Raw genomic sequence first — 21749 nt, 5'->3', positions numbered from 1 at the left:
ATTGAAAGTGACGAGAATGAGGATGAATTAACTGCGGTGGCAGGTGCGGTGAAGACTGCCGAGTTTGAGCCTTGTCCGGATGATGACAAAGATGATTCTGGTCCACTGGGAGTGCAATTTTTGGAGAGAATGGATCTTTATCTTCTGGCAGATCCATTTGTGCTGTCAAGTTGGGTGGAGAAGAAGTGAGGAAACGTTGGGTCAGTGAAAGTGACTCAATGTAGAATCGTGTAGATTTTTAGCATTTCTGCTGTCCAGAGACAGCGGGCGCTCCACACCACGCGACTGGGGTCAAGAACTGTGATTTGCTTCCCTCTCCGGAGCATGGCGCTGTTAAAAGGAGTGATAACTGGAGAGTCATTAAGTGTTGAGAAGGACCAACTGAAGTTGAAGATTCCTGGTGTCTGTAACCCCCCCCCCCCCCCATTTGGTGCAACGCAGACCCGGTGAAGAGTGTGGTGAAACAGGTGCTGTGAAACACAGAAAACACTGTGTCTGTACCATGATGGTATTTTAGGTGTCAAGCTTATGCTCATGTGGCAGCAGTGAGTAGGAGGGAGATTCATAGATGTGAGAAGTGTGCAGGAGGACATGAGACAAAGGAATGTGAAGTATCGGTGGAAAAAGTTGTGTGTAAACTGTAGGGGTACCCATGGTGCTGGAGATCAGAGGTGGGTGAGATAAAGGCAGGTTGAGGTTGCCAGGATCAGAGTAGAACAGAAGGTGTCGTATGCTTAGGCAGTGAAGAGAATAGTAGAGGAAGATGAGTCCAGGGAATGGGATCCTAATAGGATCGCTGTGAGTAGGCCGAGGCCAATAGAGAGTGATAGGAATAACATCTGCTTCAGTAAGGTTGTTGTTTTGGCATTCATGGCCATGGTTGTCAATTGAACTTCAGGAATGGAACGTAAATCACAGAGAATAGATGTGGTGGCAAATGCAGAGAAGCACTTGGGTGTATGACATTTTGCTGCAGAAGTTACAAGATGTTTTGAACGATATTGTCCCATCCTCCCAGGCTGCTGGCCTGGAGTAGGATCAGATAGGAACAAAGTAGTGGAATAGTGGTGAGGTTAATGGGTGCAGGGTTAGTTGGAAGAGCATTTTTTTTTTCACAGTGTAATGACTGCATCCTGCGGAATAGTAGGCTGATATACAACCAATGCATACACCTATAACATTTGTTTGCAAACCGCCATAATACCAAAGAAGATGATATGCGTGTGTTTTTATGTACACGCAATGACATTTGGAATGTCTTTATTCTTTTGTAAGTGTAATGTTTACAGTACATTTTTTATTGTTTATTATCTATTTCACTTGCTTTGGCAATGTAAACATATGTTTATCATGCCAATAAACCCCTTAAATTGAGAAGGTGACTGTAGTAGTCATCCTTTCCAAGAGAGGCGCTCTTGAACTAACGTTACAGTGCAGTGGGTTCATTCTCCCCCCATAGCAGTTAGAAGTTTGGAAGTTTTTACTTGCCAAAATGGCACTGGCAGACGACAGTAGTTACGAGTCAGTGATCTGTGTAAAGCCAGAGGTTCATGTGTACAAGATCCCACCCCGTGCCACTAACCGTGGATATAGGTGAGTTTTTTTTATGGACCCCACTTTGTTGATGAACTTTCTTCTAACTACTCGTTATTAGCTAGCTTGCTAATGCGTTAGCAAATCAACATGAACAAGTGGAAACTGGAGATGATCCAGGAAGACAAGGTTGTTGCTAGCTAATCTTAATTTGAAATTCTTCAATTATTGAATGCATAAAATGGCGAGTAGATGAATATTGTTTCAGGGATAAAGTTTTGTATTCATTTAGTTTGCTAACTAGGCAGATAGTTAACTTTCAATATGCTATGAGGTGGCACCTTTGTTTGGCTAGCTAACTTGCTAGCTTCTAAATAATTCTAGCCAGGTGAGTTAAGTTACCAACTAACGTTAACGAGTTAGTTAACTATAAACCTGTAACTAGTAGTTAAACTGATATGGTTTGCTCATAGTTAACAAGTTCAAGTAGGCAAGTCTGCTTTATTTTCGAGCTGTGTGCAATGCTAAATAAATCGACAATCCCTAAAACATGCCACTCGTATCCGAAGTGTTTACTAGATATTTGACTAGTTGGCTAGCCTTCCATTAAAAAAAAAAAAAAACAGACTTGTCTATAAACTTTTCATTGCGTAGCCCGGTGTGCCCTCCTGTAGACTCTTAAATGGTTTTTCACCAACATCTTCAGTGTTGTAACCAAATAATGTCTCATTTGTTTTACAGATTAATCTTATGAGAAGGTAAATAACAGTTTACTACTAACATATAAATGAGTGAATAATTTAGGTAAAAAGTTGGATAAAAAAATGGTGTGGTCTGTCACAATATACAGTGTGTCCCACAAAATGTGTAATACATTTTGAGAGTTTTCAAAAAAGTTAACTTAAACTTCAACAACAAATTGGTGGTCAGCTAGCTAGAAGGGTGTCTTTAGTTGCAAAACATACAGGTATTTTCCAAGCCATTATAAATGTTGAGCTTGAGGTGATTTAATCCTCCAACTGCCAGAGTGTCTGAAATTAGGGGGTGTCTGATGTTGGGGGAAAATTAGCTAGGACAAGGTGACTTAACAATATATTTGCCAGTATTTACCCCCCAAAAATGAATTATCATAAAGAACTACGAATGCCAAATCAAGGCAAATATAATAATCTCTGGATTAACTATCCAATGATGGCTAAATGTAGTAATTAATTAAATGTCTTTAAATGGACAATTCTATCTTGTCTTGTGCAAGTTTTAAATTGACACAATACCTGTTAGCAAAGGTGTCAGCTAGGGATGTGTAGAAGCTTGCAGGGATTTGTAGTGTTGCATGTTGTCTACTTTGATGTTAGTTACAAGGATGCAAACTAGTCACCTTTTGATGAAATTTGCCATTTTGAATCCAAAATAGGTGACCTATGTGATTCGTGTAGATCCGATGAGAAAAGTTTGGGCGAGGGGGGGGCCTTTGGATGATTATTGGCTGTATGCGAACAAGTGATGCGCATTTGGACCAATACTGGCTGTATCCAAGGCTCAGCCAATCGTTCACACAACAACAGAATGCAGCACGAGACTGAAGAGAAGAGACAACCAATTTGATAGTTACATCATCAGTGCACGCTCTGGAAAGACAGCGGGGGAGTGGAAAAGAAGTTTGCCAGATAACTTACAGCAGCGCATCCCCTGAACGATAACGAAGAGGTAGGTGGACAGATGACGCGGATGCTACGCTACAGGTCTGTTTTGCTAGCACAGACTGGAATATGTTCTGGGATTCATCCAATGACATTGAGTATACCACCTCAGTCACCGGCTTCATCAATAAGTGCATCGACGACTTCGCCCCCACAGTGACCGTACGTACATTTCCCAACCAGAAGCCATGGATTACAGGCAACATCCGCACCAAGCTAAAAGCTAGAGCTGCCGCTTTCAAGGAGCGGGACACTAATCCAGACGCTTATAAGAAATTCCGCTATGTCCTCAGACAAACAAACAGGCAAAGCGTCAATACAGGACTAAGATTGAGCTCTGATGCTCGTCTGATGTGGCAGGGCTTGAAAAATATTACGGACTACAAATGGAAAGCCAGCCGCGAGCTGCCCAGTGATGCGAGCTTACCAGATGGAGGTAAATGCCTTTTATGCTCGCCTCGAGGCAAGCAACGCTGAAGCATGTATGAGATCACCAGCTCTTCCGGGCGACTGTGTGATCACGGTCTCCGTAGGCGATGTGAGCAAGACCTTTAAACAGGTCAACATTCACAAAGCTGCGGGGCCAGATGTATTACCAGGACATGTACTCAAAGCATGCGCAGACCAACTGGCAAGTGTCTTCACTGACATTTTCAACCTCTCTCTTGCCGAGTCTGTAATACCCAATTCGCATACCACCCCAACAGATCCACAGTCTCAATCGCACTCCACACTGCCCTTTCCCACCTGGACAAAAGGAGCACTTATGTGAGAATGCTGTTAATTGACTACAGCTCAGCGTTCAACAACATAGTGCCCACAAAGCTCATTACTAAGCTAAGGACCCAGGTACTAAACACCTCCCCCTACAACTGGATCCTGGAGTTACTGACGGGCCGCCCCCGGCTGGTAAAGGTAGGCAAAAACACAGGTCAGAGACCTGGGAGTGTGGTGCCAGGACAACAACCTCTCCCTCAATGTGAGCAAGACGAAAAGGAGCTGATCTTGGACTATAGGAAAAGGAGGGCCGAACAGGCCCCCATTAACATTTAAAGGGCTGAAGTGGTGCTATCATGGTCCAAACAACAAGACAGTTGTGAAGAGGGCACGACATCAGCTTTTCCCCTTCAGGAGACTGAAAAGATTTGGCATGGGTCCCTAGATCCTCAAGTTCTACAGCTGCACCATTGAGAGCATCCTAACCGGTTGCATCACCACCTGGTGTGGCAACTGCTCGGCATCCAACCATAAGGCGCTACAGAGGGTAGTGCGTACAGCCCAGTACATCACTGGGGCCAAGCTTCCTGACACCCAGGACCTATATACAAGGCGGTGTCAGAGGAAGGCCCCAAATTGTCCGACTCCAGTCACCCATCATACTGTTCTCTCTGCTACCGCATGGCAAGCGGTACCGGAGCGCGATGTCTAGGACCAAAAGGCTCCTTAACCTCTATGGGATCAGTGTCCCCCCTTGCGGGACGGTTGAGGTAATGTGATTAGCGTGAGGTAACTAAACAAAACAAAATCCCAGGACATAGACATCTAAAGGCTAGGGCAGAAAGATTAACAAGAATTTAAGCTAACTACAATGTCCAATTTACAGTAGCTATTACAGTGAAAGAATACCATGCTATTGTTTGAGGAGAGTCAACAATTATGAACTTACATGTATTTATAAACCAAATAGGCACATTTGGGCAGTCTTGATACAACATTTTGAACAGATGTGCAATGGTTCATTGGATCAGTCTAGAACTTTGCATATACACTGCTGCAATCTAGTGGCCAAAATCTAAGTTGCACCTGGGCTGAAATAATACATTATGGCCTTTCTCTTGCATTTCAAAGACTGTACAAAAAAAAATTATATTTCTTATCTTTATCAGATCTGTGTTATTCTCCTACATTAATTTCACATTTCCAAAAACTTCAGTGTTTCCTTTCAAATAATATCAAGATGCATATCCTTGCTCCATGTCCTGAGCTACAGGCAGTTAGATTTGTAACAAGAAAATTGCATAATAATAGAGGCTATATACAGGTAGTACCGAGTCAATATGCAGGGGTACAGGTTAGATGTCGACCGATTATGATTTTTCAACGCCGATACCGATTATTGGAGGACCAAAAAAGCCGCTACCGATTAATCGGACGATTTTTTTTTGGTTTTGACAATGACAATTACAACAATACTGAATGAACACTTATTTTAACTTGATATAATACATCAATAAAATCAATTTCGCCTCAAATAAATAATGAAACATGTTCAATTTGATTTAAATAATGCAAAAACAAAGTGTTGGAGAAGAAAGTAAAAGTGCAATATGTGCCATGTAAAAAAAGCTAACGTTTAAGTTCCTTGCTCAGAACATGAGAACATATAAAAGCTGGTGGTTCCTTTTAACATGAGTCTTCAATATTCCCAGGTAAGATGTTTTAGGTTGTACTTATTATAGGAATTATAGGACTATTTCTCTCTATACGATTTGTATTTCATATACCTTTGACTATTGGATGTTCTTATAGGCACTTTAGTATTGCTAGTGTAACAGTATAGCTTCCGTCCCTCTCCTCGCTCCTACCTGGGCTCGAACCAGGAACACATCGACAACAGCCACCCTCGAAGCAGCGTTACCCATGTAGAGGAAGGGAAAAACCTACTCCAAGTCTAAGAGTGAGTGACATTTGAAACGCTATTAGCGCGCACCCGGCTAACTAGCTAGCCATTTCACATCGGTTACACCAGCCTAATCTCGGGAGTTGATAGGCTTGAAGTCATAAACAGCGCAATGCCTGAAGCATTGCGTAGAGCTGCTGGCAAAATGCACGAAAGTGCAATTTTGAATGAATGCTTACGAGCCTGCTGGTGCCTACCACCACTCAGTCAGACAGCTCTATCAAATCATAGACTTAATTATAACATATTCACACAGAAACACGAGCCGTCGGTCATTAATATGGTCGAATCCGGAAACTATCATCTCGAAAACAAAACGTTATTCCTGTTACATTGCACAACCTTCAGTGTTATGTCATAATTACGTAAAATTCTGACAAATTACCCAAAGTGTTGCATATACCCTGACTGCGTGCAATGAACGCAAAATGACACAATTTCACCTGGTTAATATTGCCTGCTAACCTGGATTTCATTTAGCTAAATATGCAGGTTTAAAAATATATACTTCTGTGTATTGATTTTAAGGCATTGATGTTTATGGTTATGTACAGTCGTGCAACAATTGTGTTTTTTTCGCAAATGAGCTTTTGTTAAATCATCCCCGTTTGGCGAAGTCGGCTGTCTTTGTAAGGAAGAAATAGTCTTCACAGTTCGCAACGAGCCAGGCGGCCCAAACTGCTGCATATACCCTGACTCTGTTTGCAAGAGAACTGACACATTTTCCCTAGTTAAAATAAATTCATGTTAGCAGGCAATATTAACTAAATATGCAGGTTTAAAAATATATACTTGTGTATTGATTTTAAGAAAGGCATTGATGTTTATGGTTGGAGCAACGTGTACCTAAGCGATTACATGCAACGCAGGACAGGCTAGATAAACTAGTAATATCATCAACCATGTATAGTTAACTAGTGATTATGATTGATTGTTTTTTTATAAGTTTAATGCTAGCTAGCAACTTACCTTAGCTTCCTACTGCATTTACGTAACCTCATGGAGTGCAATGTAAAGCAGGTGGTTAGAGAGTTGGACTAGTTAACCGTAAGGTTGCAAGATTGAAACCCTGAGCTGACAAGGTAAAAATCTGTCTTTCTGCCCCTGAACAAGGCAGTTAACCCACCGTTCCTAGGCCGTCATTGAAAATAAGAATGTGTTCTTAACTGACTTGCCTAGTTAAATAAAGTAAAAAAATAATAATAATAATAAAATCGGCCAAATCGGTTTCCAACAATACCGATTTCCGATTGTTATGAAAACTTGAAATCGGCCCTAATTAATCAGCCATTCCGATTAATCGGTCGACCTCTAGTACAGGTTAGTCGAGGTAATTTGTAAAGTGACTATGCATAGATAAACAGCGAGTAGCAGCAGTGTAAACGGGGGGGGTGTCAATGTAAATAGTCCGGGTGGCCATTTGAGTAATTGTTCAGCAGTCTTATGGATTGGGGGTGGAAGCTGTAAGTAAGTATTTCACAGTGAGGTCTACACCTGTTGTATTTGGCGCATGTGACATAAGATTTTATACATTTGGGGTTTACAGTTGGGACAATTAGTGAACAGTTGGGTGAAACTCTCAACATTGAAATTAATAAAGGTGACTGTGTACTCTAGAGAATATAGATCTAGCTAAAATGGTATTACATATCTTACATAAGAACCAAAATTGCTTTTCACAAGAAACACTTTCCCACCTTCCTCTGTAATGTTGCATGACTGTACCAACAGTACCAACCATGACTGTCTGCATGTTTGAGCCTCTGTAGAATGTCATGTGCTCCCAGCTAACGCTAACATTTCCTGTCACATTATTTGAGAGCAGATTTGTTTGAGGTTCCTTAAAAGCATGCCATTTCGATACAGCTACGACTTTTTCATATCAGGTTAGTATAATTAATGTAGCAGGTAAAGTTAATTAGGTTAAGGAGTTGCCCTATTTCCCAGGGCAAATTACCAAGTTCAGCCTGCTTTGTGGTTACTCCATTGGGCAGGTGATTTTTAGATAATTTTTTCTCCTGATAACCAATATACAAAGAATTCCAGTAGGTTAGTCATTTTGTCAGTTTTGGAAAAAGGTACCCAATTGTCATACTTGAGTAAAAGTAAAGATACCTTCATAGAAAATGACTCGAGTAAAAGTAAGTCACCCAGTAAAATACTTTTAGACCTTTACTCAAGTAGTATAAAAGTAAATGTAATTGCTCAAATATATTTAAGTATAAAAAGTACAAGTATAAATCATTTCAATTTCCTTATATTAAGCAAACCAGGCGGCCACTTAAAAAAAATAAAACAATTTTTACGTATTGCCAGGGGCATGATCCAACTCTGACATCCATTTACGAACGCAGCATGTTTCGTGAGTCCGCCAGATCAGAGGCAGTAGGGATGACCAGGGATGTTGTCTTGATAAGTGTGTGAATTATACAATTTCTGTCCTGCTAAGCATTCAAAATGTAATGAGTACTTTTTGGTGTCAGGGAAATGTATGGTGTAAAAAGTACATTATTTTCTTTGGGAATGTTGTGAAGTAAAAGTTGTCAAAAATAGTAGTAGTAAAGTACAGATGCCCCCAAAAACTACTTAAGTAGTACTTTATACCACTGCTTTTTGGTTTCTCCCCTGTGTGTAGGTGAAAGGGGTACATAACATTTTCGTCCAAGTGATCATAATCGTTAAGAAACCAAAAAAATACTCCTGACTTGACCTTCATGTCAATCCCTGCATCCCATGCTCTTTAGAAAGAGCAAGCTACTGATGTTCTTTATGTAGCCTAAGACTCCCATTCTGTTGCATGGTTTGAGATTGCAATTATTGCATTACACATGGGTTTTAGTAAGCCCAAAAGCTCTGTAGCAAAGCAGAGTCATGACATGCAGGAATGGTGCTTCACTTTGTTTTTCAGAGCTGCTGACTGGAAGCTGGATGAGCCAGCATGGACTGGCAGGATGAAAATTATCTCCATTGGAAAGCTTGCCTATATCAAGCTAGAGGATAAAAACTCAGGTAAGGTAACTACTAGCTATCAGACTGTCATGGCTACATCTGTCAATACAGCTGTTGCGCTCATGTCTGTCACCTTGCCTGCTTCATATATACATGCATACATACAGTTGAAGTCAAAGTTTACATACACCTTAGCCAAATACATTTAAACTCAATTTCACAATTTCTGACATTTAATGCTAGTAAACATTTCCTGTCTTAGGTCAGTTAGGATCACAAATTCATTTAAAGAATGTGAAATGTCAGAATAATAGTAGTGATTTATTTCAGCTTTTCTTTCTTGCATCACATTCCCAGTGGGTCAGAAGTTTACATACACTCATTTACATTTACATTTAAGTCATTTAGCAGACGCTCTTATCCAGAGCGACTTACAAATTGGTGGATTCACCTTATAATATCCAGTGGAACAACCACTTTACAAAAGTGCATCTAAATCTTTTAAGGGGGGGGGGTTAGAAGGATTACTTTATCCTATCCCAGGTATTCCTTGAAGAGGTGGGGTTTCAGGTGTCTCCGGAAGGTGGTGATTGACTCCGCTGTCCTGGCGTCGTGAGGGAGCTTGTTCCACCATTGGGGTGCCAGAGCAGCGAACAGTTTTGACTGGGCTGAGCGGGAACTGTGCTTCCTCAGAGGTAGGGAGGCGAGCAGGCCAGAGGTGGATGAACGGAGTGCCCTTGTTTGGGTGTAGGGCCTGATCAGAGCCTGAAGGTACGGGGGTGCTGTTCCCCTCACAGCTCCGTAGGCAAGCACCATGGTCTTGTAGCGGATGCGAGCTTCGACTGGAAGCCAGTGGAGAGAGCGGAGGAGCGGGGTGACGTGAGAGAACTTGGGAAGGTTGAACACCAGACGGGCTGCGGCGTTCTGGATGAGTTGTAGGGGTTTAATGGCACAGGCAGGGAGCCCAGCCAACAGCGAGTTGCAATAATCCAGACGGGAGATGACAAGTGCCTGGATTAGGACCTGCGCCGCTTCCTGTGTGAGGCAGGGTCGTACTCTGCGAATGTTGTAGAGCATGAACCTACAGGATCGGGTCACCGCCTTGATGTTGGTGGAGAACGACAGGGTGTTGTCCAGGGTCACGCCAAGGCTCTTAGCACGCTGGGAGGAGGACACAAGGGAGTTGTCAACCGTGATGGCGAGATCATGGAACGGGCAGTCCTTCCCCGGGAGAAAGAGCAGCTCCGTCTTGCCGAGGTTCAGCTTGAGGTGGTGATCCGTCATCCACACTGATATGTCTGCCAGACATGCAGTGATGCGATTCGCCACCTGGTTGTCAGAAGGGGGAAAGGAGAAGATTAATTGTGTGTCATCTGCATAGCAATGATATGAGAGACCATGTGAGGATATGACAGAGCCAAGTGACTTGGTGTATAGCGAGAATAGGAGTGGGCCAAGAACAGAGCCCTGGGGGACACCAGTGGTGAGAGCACGTGGTGCGGAGACAGATTCTCGCCACGCCACCTAGTAGGAGCGACCTGTCAGGTAGGACGCAATCCAAGCGTGGGCGGCGCCGGAGATGCTCGGAGAGGCTGGAGAGGAGGATCTGATGGTTCACGGTATCAAAGGCAGCAGATAGGTCTAGAAGGATGAGAGCAGAGGAGAGAGAGTTAGCTTTAGCAGTGCGGAGAGCCTCCGTGACACAGAGAAGAGCAGTCTCAGTTGAATGCCCAGTCTTGAAACCTGACTGATTAGGATCAAGAAGGTCATTCTGAGAGAGATAGCAAGAGAGCTGGCCAAGGACGGCACGTTCAAGAGTTTTGGAGAGAAAGGAAAGAAGGGATACTGGTCTGTAGTTGTTGACATCGGAGGGATCGAGTGTAGGTTTTTTCACTCAATTTGTATTTTGTAGCATTGCCTTTACATTGTTTAACTTGGGTCAAATGTTTCGGGTAGCCTTCCACAAGCTTCCCACAATAAGTTGGGTGAATTTTGGCCCATTTCTCCTGACAGAGCTGGCGTGACTGAGTCAGGTTTGTAGGACTCCTTGCTCGCACACGCTTTTTCAGTTCTGCCCACAAATGTTCTATAGGATTGAGGTCAGGGCTTTGTGATGGCCAGTCCAATACCTTGACTTTGTTGTCCTTAAGCCATTTTGCCACAACTTTGGAAGTATGCTTGGGGTCATTGTCCATTTGGAAGACCCATTTGCGACCAAGCTTTAACTTCCTGACTGATGTTTTGAGATGTTGCTTCAATATATCCACATCATTTTCCCGCCTTATGATGCCATCTATTTTGTGAAGTGCACCAGTCCCTCCTGCAGCAAAGCACCCTCACAACATGATGTTGCCACCCCCGTGCTTCACGGTTGGGATGGTGTTCTTCGGCTTGCAAGCATCCCCCTTTTTCCTCCAAACATAGCGATGGTCATTATGGCCAAACAGTTCTATTTTTGTTTCATCAGACCAGAGGAGATTTCTCCAAAAAATACGATATTTGTCCCCATGTGCAGTTGCAAACCATAGTCTGGCTTTTTATGACGGTTTTGGAGCAGTAGCTTCTTCATTGCTGAGCGGCCTTTCAGGTTATGTCGATATAGGACTCGTTTGACTGTGGATATAGATACTTTTGTACCTGTTTCCTCCAGCATCTTCACAAAGTCCTTTGCTGTTGTTCTGGAATTGATTTGCACTTTTCGCACCAAAGTACGTTCATCTCTAGGAGACAGAACACGTCTTCTTCCTGAGCAGTATGACGGCTGCATGGTCCCATGGTGTTATACTTGCGTACTATTGTTTGTACAGATGAACATGGTACCTTCAGGCATTTGGAAATTGCTCCCAAGGATTAACCAGACTTGTGGAGGTCCACAATTTCTTTCTGAGGTCTTCGCTGATTTATTTTCATGTTCCTATGATGTCAAGCAAAGAGGCACTGAGTTTGAAGGTAAGCCTTGAAATGCATCCACAGGTACACCTCCAATTGACTCAAATTATGTCAATTAGCGTAACAGAAGCTTCTAACGCCATGACATCATTTTCTGGAATTTTCCAAGTTGTTTAAAAGCACAATCAACTTAATGTATGTAAACTTCTGACCCACTGGAGTTGTGATACAGTGAAATAATCTGTCTGTAAACAATTGTTGTAAAAATTACTTGTGTCATGCACAAAGTAGATGACCTAACCGACTTGCCAAAACTATAGTTTGTTAACAAGAAGTTTGTGGGGTGGTTGAAAAACGAGTTTTAATGACTCCAACCTAAGTGTATGTAAACTTCTGACTTCAACTGTATATATCTCATGATTTCCAGATTTTAGTCTAACTGAATTCTGTATTTCTTAGGAGAGTTGTTTGCCCAAGCCCCAGTGGAGCAGTATCCTGGATGTGTGGTGGAGGCAGTCACAGATTCCAGCAGATACTTTGTGGTGCGGATAGAGGACGGCAATGGTAAGATGCCATCACAAAGACACCAGCAGAAATACGTCACCATGCAAACTGATATGCTGAAAATATATATTTTGGGCAAAAAATCCGTTGCCTATAAAGTATTCTAGCTAGTACATCTGTCTTCTCATGCACTTCTGTTTTTAAAGGACGACATGCATTTATCGGCCTGGGGTTTGCTGATCGTGGGGACTCCTTTGACTTCAATGTAGCTCTTCAAGACCACTTCAAGTGAGTCAACCTCTCATGTCTATCCTCTCTTTTGTTTGGGCATCAACTTCCATTTTGAAATTGGAACATTAAGTACAATCTAACAAATCTATCTGCCCCTTTTTCTACAGGTGGGTAAAACAGGAAGGTGAGCTGGCGAAAGAGGAAGCGTCTCAGAGCACAGCACCCAAACTGGACCTAGGCTTTAAAGACGGCCAGACTATCAAGATCAGCATTGGGGTGAGCATAGATGGTGGAATGAGGAGAAACAAAGATGGGATGAAGAAAAGGTGATACAGACATGCTAAGAAGGGATAGGGATTTTCTTTGTCTTAGAACATAAAGAAGAAGGATCCAGGTGCCAAGTCTAGGCCCATGGGTAGTGGCCTTCTCCTTCCTCCACCAATGGCTAAGGGCGCAGTCCTTGTATCCCCTCCTGGAGGCCAACAATCACCTCCACCTACGCAGTCTAACACAGGTAACCTCATTAGGCTATCGAGCTCAATGACCCAATGTTCCATTAACACTGCTCAAGCACATGTTAACATGGATAACCTACCTGCCTGCATTCTAAATCGACTCTGTTTTTATCCCACCCCCTCCAGCCTCTCTTTTAGATTTTGGAGGCCCGGTCCCTGCAGCCCAGCCCACTGCAGACCTGTGGGGAGACTTCACAGCAGCTGGCGCCAGGTCAGTCTTGGAGCTAATGGTTTAGACCAGAGATGGGCAACTTTGATGGTGGTGGGGGCCACACAAATCAGAACTCATCATGAGGGGCTGCAGTTGCCCGCAATTCTGCGTACACAAACGGCTCATTTCCTGTAATTATACACATTTTGCCATAGGGTGAAGGGAAATGTTTGCAGTTTTTAATATTATATCTGAGTGAGACTAACAAAATCAATGGGGTTTCCCGATGGTAATTCGACTATGATAACACGTTTAGATAGCTGGATGCAAAATTCACTTAGCAATCGGACATTTTTTTTAGCTGACATGGGCTAATTGACTGACTCTCATAACAAGAGAAACTGCTGATGCACATCCAAATTTCGAAATTGCACTTTGTGTATTCTACTATTCCGTTCCTATTTTTGTATTTATTTAACTAGGCAAGTACATTAAGAACAAATTCTTATTTACAAATGACGGCCTACCCTGACCTCCCCTAACCCGGTTGATGCTGGGCCAATTGTGCGCCAGCCTATGGGACTCCCGATCATGACCGGTTGTAATACAGCCCGGAATCGAACCAGGGTCTGCAGTTACGCCTCTAGCACTTAGATCACTGCGTCACTCGGGAGCCATAAATTACTTGGCAGCCGCTATTGCTATACTCTATTACTCTACTCCTCTACTATTTTGTATTCTACTATTCTAACTGGCAACAGTAAGTTGAGACCCTGACTGAGGAAGTTGGCAGGCCTTATGCATGGTGTTGTGGCAAGGGAAACCGACTAGAGATCACAGGGTTACTAGCTCAAATCCCTGATGAGTTTAACTCATCCCGTTGGGTGAAGCTTTTAAACAGTTTGATGGGGGGGCCCTATATCAACATTTTGTCATCCATCCATGTTGTTAACCTTCTCACATTCACACTCATCCTCTCCCCCTCTCCACAGCTCCAGTCAAGACACTGCTAAAGGATGGGTGCAGTTTTAGCTGTGAGATGGACTACACGCACACAAGCTCCTAACATTCCCTGGACAGAATGATTGTGAGAAATGAAATGTGGGGAGCTCTGTCAACTGACAGGTTGCTTGGCACAAATGATGCTCCACATTACGTACACATTGTTTGCCTACACAAATGTATAGATTCAAACTGTCACAAGTCAGTGATTGACCAGCACATCCTTTTTAGATACAAAGACAATATTACTAATTTTAGATACTTTAACTATGCAGTCAGAAGTGACCCTTCATTTTGTTGCTGATCAAGTATTTATTCCTCTTTTGCTGTCACTCTGACCACCTGAAAATTATGCATTCCATGTTAATGACACCTTGAGGTGGAGGTCTACTCATCTCTATATGTCCATCCCTCAATTTCTCTCCATTTTACACAAATCTGGATGTCAACCTTTCTCCTCTTAACCATCATCTGCCCCTTCACCTTACACTACTCCTCGCTCCAGCCCAGTACCATCATCTCTTTGAGTCATCCAACATGATTAGGTGTAAAGTTTAGTATTTGTATGCCTTATTTGTTGTTGAATAGGGTGAATATTTTTTTTTTTTTTATGTTCAAGTATAACTTGTCACTCTTATGAAGGACAGGTGCATGTCTGTCTTTTCACAAGGTTGGACGTTGTCTACTTCAATGTTGCTTTCCAACCTCCTTCAAACTGGACTCTTGGCTTAAGAGAAAGTATAGTATCTGTTCATATCAGTCTATCTGGAGCCTTCAGTATAGCAGCCAGATCAAACCAATGTCTAGTTTGGATTTTGGTTAGTATGTGGTGGTAGGTTGGAGAAAGGCAAAATAGACCATTTTTTTTATTTGTTTACATAGCATATCATGTATTTTTAGCCACCTTTCCTGTTCCTTTTTGTTGAGTGGCCTTTGTCAACCCATACTTTACCCTAGTAGTGTCTTTCAGCGAATGGGCAGTTATTGATGTTTTGGCTTTAATTTGCGACAAATATTTGCTCAAAGTGCCTTTTACGCAAATCAAAATCACCTGTATAAAATGTAAAGCAACACTTTATTGTAAATAAACCATTTGTTGTTCATTTTTTCCTTTTCTGTTTTCATTGTCAGGTTGACTTCCCACTACACAGGTAAGGAAACGGTGGTAAGCGTGTTTAACAGGTAGTTATTTTGCTTTAGACTAGGAGGCCTGTCTCCTTGGTTTCGTCTCCATGACTGGTGTTTGTTTGGTGTAGTATGACTGACACAAGCCTCTCCGCAAACGTTTTGCTTCAGTGTACAAGAGAAGGAAATATGCCAGTGTATGTCATCTGACACCAGAATTCAGGATTATAGTTTTATTAAGGTGTTAAGACTGCTTAGACTAAAACTGTCACTTTGGTAACTTTGGAGAAGGTGTCAGGGTGAGTAGAGTGGGTATTTCAATATATATATATTTTGGATAGTTTAAATTTACCATATTATACGCATTTACTTTTAGATAAAGTTGGTATCCTAATGACATTTCAAGGTGGATTGAAGGCTACATGTGTCGAATACAACTGAGTACTTTGCTACAAAACATTGGGCTATCACTCTTGATCTTTGCTTGCCCATAGAAGACATTGCCCATGATTTGCTGGACTTAGACTTTCATGCTTATGGTACAGTACAGTGCCGATCTCGGGTATCAAGTCCCTCCCCGGAAAGGGTTTGGAGGAGAGCTGGAAGCAAATCGGCGTCAGCAGCATATTGCTGCAAGTTGACTGACTTGTCTAGTAAAACATTTAAAATTCGCAACGGTTGTCCCAAGTATCCTGCTCTCGAATACGAATGGAGTTGACAACTATGCACTCAACCCGTATTCATTCTAGGTAAGGTAATGGCACTCGTTTGAATGGGCTGTGATTTTTGGAAAGGAAGTGGTGAATGTCCTTCGCAGAGTATAGGCTACTCTGTTTATTACGGGAAACGAAAGGAAATACTATCTATTTTCACTGGATGTCCGCGTTTAATTGGGACCATGGTCAATAAATTATCTAATTCAGAGAAGCGTTAAATATGGCCTCCATGAAGGCAGGCAGATGCAACAGCATCGGTGATGTGATCTTAATGCACGACGTGTTTACGTACCCGTCGTGCACGCAGGGACATCACATTTGTCACTGAAATGGTGTGTTTTGCTCTGTTTTGGCAATACATGTATTCTGCAACAATGTTGCCGATTAACAAGTAATAGGCGGGTTTTGCAAATGCGATGATTGTAACATCAGTAGGCTGGCGTTACTCTGGCTGACCTAACTTCTCGCTTTGCAACATTGTTTCCAAGTTTTTGAAACGTTGATTGGGCGCGTCAGTGGTGGGCCATTGTGGTGGTTGGTCACGGAAGTCTGGGTTTCATCAAATCAAACGTTTATTGGTCGCGTACACAGATTTGCAGGTGCTGCGAAATGCTTGGGTTTTCTAGCTCCAACAGTGCAGTAATATCTACCAATACACACAATCCCATTAAATAAATATTAACGTCATAGTCAACATAGCTACAATAACTAACGCTAAAATCGTGCAGTACACTCAGCAGCAAGCAGTTTGGCAATTACACCGGCAGGCCCCAGTGGCAATAAATTAATAAAACCAGAAGCTTACCTTGACTTGGAAGAGTTCCAGTGTTGGATGGCCATAGCCAGCTCGCTAACATAGCATCCCTCTGTGACAAAACTGCATATTTTAGAGTGGCCTGTTATCATCCCCAGCCCAAGGTGCTCTTGTGTAATGATCATGCTGTTAAATCAGCTTCTGGATATGCCACACCCGTCAGGTGGATGGATTAACTTGGCAAAAGAGAAATTCTCACTAACAGGGATGTAAACAAATTTGTGCATGAAATGTGCTTTTAGTGCGTATGGAAAATGTATCGAATCTGTGACCAACACTTTACATGTTGCGTTTATATTTTTGTTCAGGGATATAATGCTATGTGTATAGACAGTATATTAATAGAAAAGGTGTGTACAGCAGTAGTTATAGGATGAGCCATCACTACAATACAATATATACATATAAAGTGGGTAAAACAGTGTGTGTGTGTGTGTGTGTGTGTGTGTATATATATATATATATCCTTTTTTTTTTTTTATTGGGTGGATCAGCTTAATATAGTGGAAAGATTGTTGCTTCCATCAGTGTAATTGTCTGCATCATTTCCAATCCCCCATATCTTTTTTTGGTGTATATATATATATATATATATATATATATATATATACGTACATACCCATACATATGCATAGGTAAACATTCATACGTGTACACATACGTACATACACATACCTATATACATACTTTTTTTAGAATATACCTTTATTATTCCCCGCAAACCCTACCACCCTTCCCCCAATTGGAGTAAACTAATAAACAATAACACTTAGGCTTCTACCTTCAGTTTATACATCTTATACACATTTTACAGACACAATCTATTTTACAATAGTTATATTTGGTTTTTAGTCCTTCCTCTATTTCTGATGTCCATCCAGTTTGATTTCTATTTGTAACGGTGCTATTTCACAAAATTTCTGAACCTATATATAAAACAGTATGTTAACATTATTAAAGTGACCAGTGTTCAATGACTATGTACATAGGGCAGCAGATACTAAGGTGCAGGGTAGTGACAGTGTCAGGGCAGGGTACTGGGCATGGGTGGCTAGTGATGACTGTTTAGCAGTCTGATGGTCTGTAAATAGAAGCAATTTAACAGTCTCTCGGTCCCATCTTTGATGCACCTGAACTGTCTCCGACTTCTAGATGTTAGTGGGGTAAACAGGCCGGGGCTCGGAAGGGGTCAAGCAGAATTTCTTCAGCTTCCTGAGGTTGAAGAGGCGCTATTGCGCCTTGTTCGCCGGTGTGGAGGGACCATTAAGGGGGAAGCCTAGTCAGTTGTACAACTGAAATGTGTCTTCCACATTTAACCCAACCACCCTGAATCAGAGAGGCTGCCTTAATCGACATCCACGTCATCGGCGCCCGGGGAACAGTGGGGTAACTGCCTTGCTCAGGGACACAACGACAGATTTTTACCTTGTCAGCTTGGGGATTCGATTGGTTACTGGCCCAACGCTCACAACGCGCAGTGATGTGAAAGCCAAGTAACTTGAAGCTTTTGACAATACACCCTAACCGTAGCCTATAACAATGCAATATTCCGCAATATTCCCCAAAATACTATCTTAATTTATATATTCACAATAATAGTAGTTATTATTAGTTGTTTGTAATTCTGCCTGACCGATTTATATATCCTTTATAGTAGAACAGCTTACATTTGTAGAATGCAAAGACTACTCTTGCTGGCTCTAGTATAGATACCACTGTACAGTATTACATAGACATTTCAGGGGTTACAGCAGAGAGTTTGGCTATAACTGACAAATGAATGAATCCTTGTAGCCTATACATGCTTTACCAGAGGACAGAAAACAGACCCACACCCAGATTCATTACCCAGATTAAACCTGTCTGAGCTATAATAGGCTAGGCCTAGTTGGCTAACTTGCTTATTATTACAGTACCGGTAATTGCATGGTAATAGGATCACTTAGGGCCTGGAGTTTTTACTCTCATGGCCTGACCAGGAAAAATGGTGGGCCCTTTGTTGTAGACCTTAAGATATGCTTTATGATTAACCTAAGGTTTTGTTTCCAAGTTAACTTATTCACAAAGATTCAAATGCTGATCTTGCATGCTCAAAAAAGTATCTATTACCCTTGCCTCTATACAATGCAGCTCTGCCAGGACACCACAAGAGGGCCCTTAACCCAAAACAAACCCCAAAAAATGAATGTTGGGCTGTAATATTGTATAATATTTAACATTGTCCAAATATACAGTAGTTATTTGGCAGAATAAAATGGCTCAATATTTTATGCACACCTTTCAAAATGACAACATGCTGAAGGTTGTGGAGGTGTGGTTAAGGCTGAGCTTTGTGAATAGAGGGGTCTGTTATTGACATTCTGAGTCCCTCTCTTTTGTAGGCATGTCTGTTACCATGGTAATTCAAGCATTGAAGTGGTGTGGCAGGCACAGTGATCAAGCTGGGCCCCCAGATACTGAAAAGGGGAACACATTTGTTCTGCTTTTCCTTCCTTGTTGGTCATGTGTGTGTTAATATATTGCAACATTATAAACAGTGACCGAGATGTAGTCACTGTCACCAAATTTCCCATTTACAGAGGGGTGTAGGGATCATGGATGCCCCTTAACGTGGCCCCCCTCATCATTATTCATACTGTGTAGCCTAACAACTCTTCCTTGTCTAATTCTATTCTATATGACAGAAGAAACTGCTGTATGTCACTAATAGGCCTGATGAATGGACACACAGACTTCTTAAAGGTCCAATGCAGCTGTTTTTATCTCAATACAAATCATTTCTGTGTAACAAGTATGTACCTTACTGTGATTGTGTCTTTTTGACCATTTTAATTTTAAACAAAAATAGCTTCTTCTTTAAAAATCCCAGAAAGGTTCTGAGGAGTATTTCTGTCTGGGAATAAATCCCCTTTGTGGGGAAAGACTAATTCTGATTGGCCCAGTGGGGAGCCTGGCCCAGCCAATCAGAATTCGTATTTTTTTGCGAAGCTATTTTTGTGTCTTTTTGACCATTTTAATTGGCTTCACCCCTGCACAGTCATGTTAAATCAATAGATTAGGGTCTAATGAATTTATTTCAGTTGACTGATTTCCTTATCTGAACTGTAACTCAGTAAAATCTTTAATTGTTTCATTTATATTTTTGTACAGTATAGCTGTTATTGGCAGAGAAGTCTCTTTCTTATTGATCTATTAACTAATTCACCCCCTACTGATGTCACCAGGCAGGCCAAAACTCCATCCCACCAAAACTTTTCAAACGGCTTTTACACTAAGGGCATTATAATCAATTTCACAGTATTATTCCAACCTCATAGTTTGGAAATATATCACGTTTTTGTCTGCACTGGGCCTTGAAAAACCTGTACCAAGCACATCCTACAGGCACTGTGAAATTTGTGCGGCCTACAAATTTCCTCAACATTTTGTTGATAACCACTAACATTTGCAGCAGATTTAATCAAAAAATGTATTTAGTTAGCCCTACACTCAACTGCAAAAAAAAATATCTAATTAAACTGCATGGGTGGCCAGGCAAAGAATGCAAACGGAAGCGCTCCTCGGGAGGGAGGGAGGGAGGGGGATTTTAAATCTGCTAATCCCCCTGTCCTCAATCTTTCCGACAGTCCTGGAGAGAAGGACCGAGCAGGGCAGTCACCTGTGGGACGTGTAAGAAATCCTGAGATTCCAGCAAACTATCACAACTTTCTGGACTGTCTGTACAGCGTACATATGCTTTTATTTTTATAGTTGCTAATGTATCGTTCATTTAGATAAGCATTTACTCGCGTGCATCCGTTAATTGCGATCTACATCGAACGGTTAATCCTATTTGATAACGCTTCCAGAGCACCGGACTGGAGCGACAAAAGTTTATTTTTCAGGCCTGAAGATATTGCTGTTGAGATATTCCTCAATGAGCGACACAGAGAATTCCAACACGGATTCCAAATTGGAATCTGTCATACAGGTGATGTCATGACCAGTGCATGATTACACTTTGATTTATCGTTCTTTTTTTTAATGGTGTATTGGTATTCTCCTGTAAATAATTGATTTACAGAAATATCAATAGGCCACCCAATATGTTATAATTATGTAGGCTAGTTGTAATTACAATAGACTTCTTCACTGGGGATGCTGATGGTTTAACACTTCGACAGAGAATCCATACATTCTGCTCTATGTTGTGTGCTGAAAATGTGTGTGTGTGTGTGTGTGTGCACTCTGCAGAGTGTGAGGTCAGTGTTCTATTCTGAACACAGCTCTGTGGTAGACAGGAGTGACTGCTGAGACACCACCTGTCCTCATGGCACTGTGCACTGCAGGGCCCTGAGCTTTAGTCTCTAGTCTCTGAGGACATGAACTCACAAATAAGATAAGGATTGCAGAAAGGGTAATCATATGGAAGTTGGAGATTTTATTTGTCAAAAGTGTCCACATTCAACAGGATAATCAAAGTAGCCTCACACAATACTAGTAGGTGGCTGCAACAGCTGTTATCCTATCTTCAATGTACATGCTCTGTCGCTGTCTCTCCCCCTAACTCTCCTTTCTCCAATATAAATGCTTCTGTGTCTGTCTTCCTACCAGAGGCTGGAGGAGAGTGTGTTGTCTGAAGAGAAGAGGCTGACAGTCCGAGGCGCCTCCCCTGAAGACCCTCCTACGTGTTTACCTGCACGAGTCCGAGAGATCGTCACCAAGAACCTCAACGAGAGCCGTGAGTGGGATAGCGATAAAACTGCTGAACAGTTAATCAAATGGCTACCCTGACTATTTGCATTGACCCCCTTTTTATTTGCACTGACTCTCTTGCACCGGCTCTATGCACACTCACTGGACTCTACCCACACACTCACACATACTATACAGTCACAGTTCAACACACACACACACACACACACACTACATACTCTCACACACACAAAACACACACACAC

At 42.0% G+C, this 21749-nt stretch overlaps 3 protein-coding genes across 7 annotated transcripts in view; all 3 read left to right on the top strand.

Moving 5' to 3' along the window:
• Positions 1 to 1446: 1446 nt before the first annotated feature.
• necp2 (Adaptin ear-binding coat-associated protein 2) lies at positions 1447 to 2138 on the top strand. Its single transcript, NM_001146474.1, is given in 1 exon segment — positions 1447 to 2138. A coding segment is annotated over 1 exon segment (105 nt). The 5' UTR covers positions 1447 to 1492; the 3' UTR covers positions 1598 to 2138.
• LOC106565639 (adaptin ear-binding coat-associated protein 2) lies at positions 1466 to 15257 on the top strand. Its single transcript, XM_014132964.3, has 9 exons — positions 1466 to 1593; positions 2275 to 2291; positions 8822 to 8922; positions 12211 to 12315; positions 12462 to 12543; positions 12654 to 12762; positions 12859 to 13000; positions 13128 to 13212; positions 14145 to 15257. Exons 2-9 carry the CDS (start codon positions 2284 to 2286, stop codon positions 14182 to 14184), a joined length of 672 nt encoding a protein of 223 aa, XP_013988439.3. The 5' UTR covers positions 1466 to 1593; positions 2275 to 2283; the 3' UTR covers positions 14185 to 15257.
• Positions 15258 to 15854: 597 nt separating this feature from the next.
• The window catches only part of crocc (ciliary rootlet coiled-coil, rootletin), a 49702-nt gene continuing 43807 nt past the window's right edge, over positions 15855 to 21749 (top strand). For 4 of the 5 annotated variants that reach the window (XM_014132969.2, XM_014132966.2, XM_014132967.2 and 1 more), the window contains exons 1-2: positions 20441 to 20779; positions 21403 to 21529. In XM_014132969.2, the coding sequence (XP_013988444.2) occupies positions 20726 to 20779; positions 21403 to 21529 (181 nt within the window). In that variant the 5' untranslated portion in view covers positions 20441 to 20725. Of the gene's footprint in view, positions 16029 to 20440; positions 20780 to 21402; positions 21530 to 21749 lie in introns of those variants that run through there. The other variant, XM_014132968.3, reaches the window with a different exon arrangement.

The sequence above is a fragment of the Salmo salar genome, chromosome 12, assembly GCF_965601325.2.
Source record: "Salmo salar chromosome 12, fSalSal1, whole genome shotgun sequence".
NCBI lineage: Eukaryota > Metazoa > Chordata > Actinopteri > Salmoniformes > Salmonidae > Salmo > Salmo salar.
Note: the sequence above shows the minus strand (reverse complement) of the source record. Positions and strands in the feature narration are given on the sequence as shown.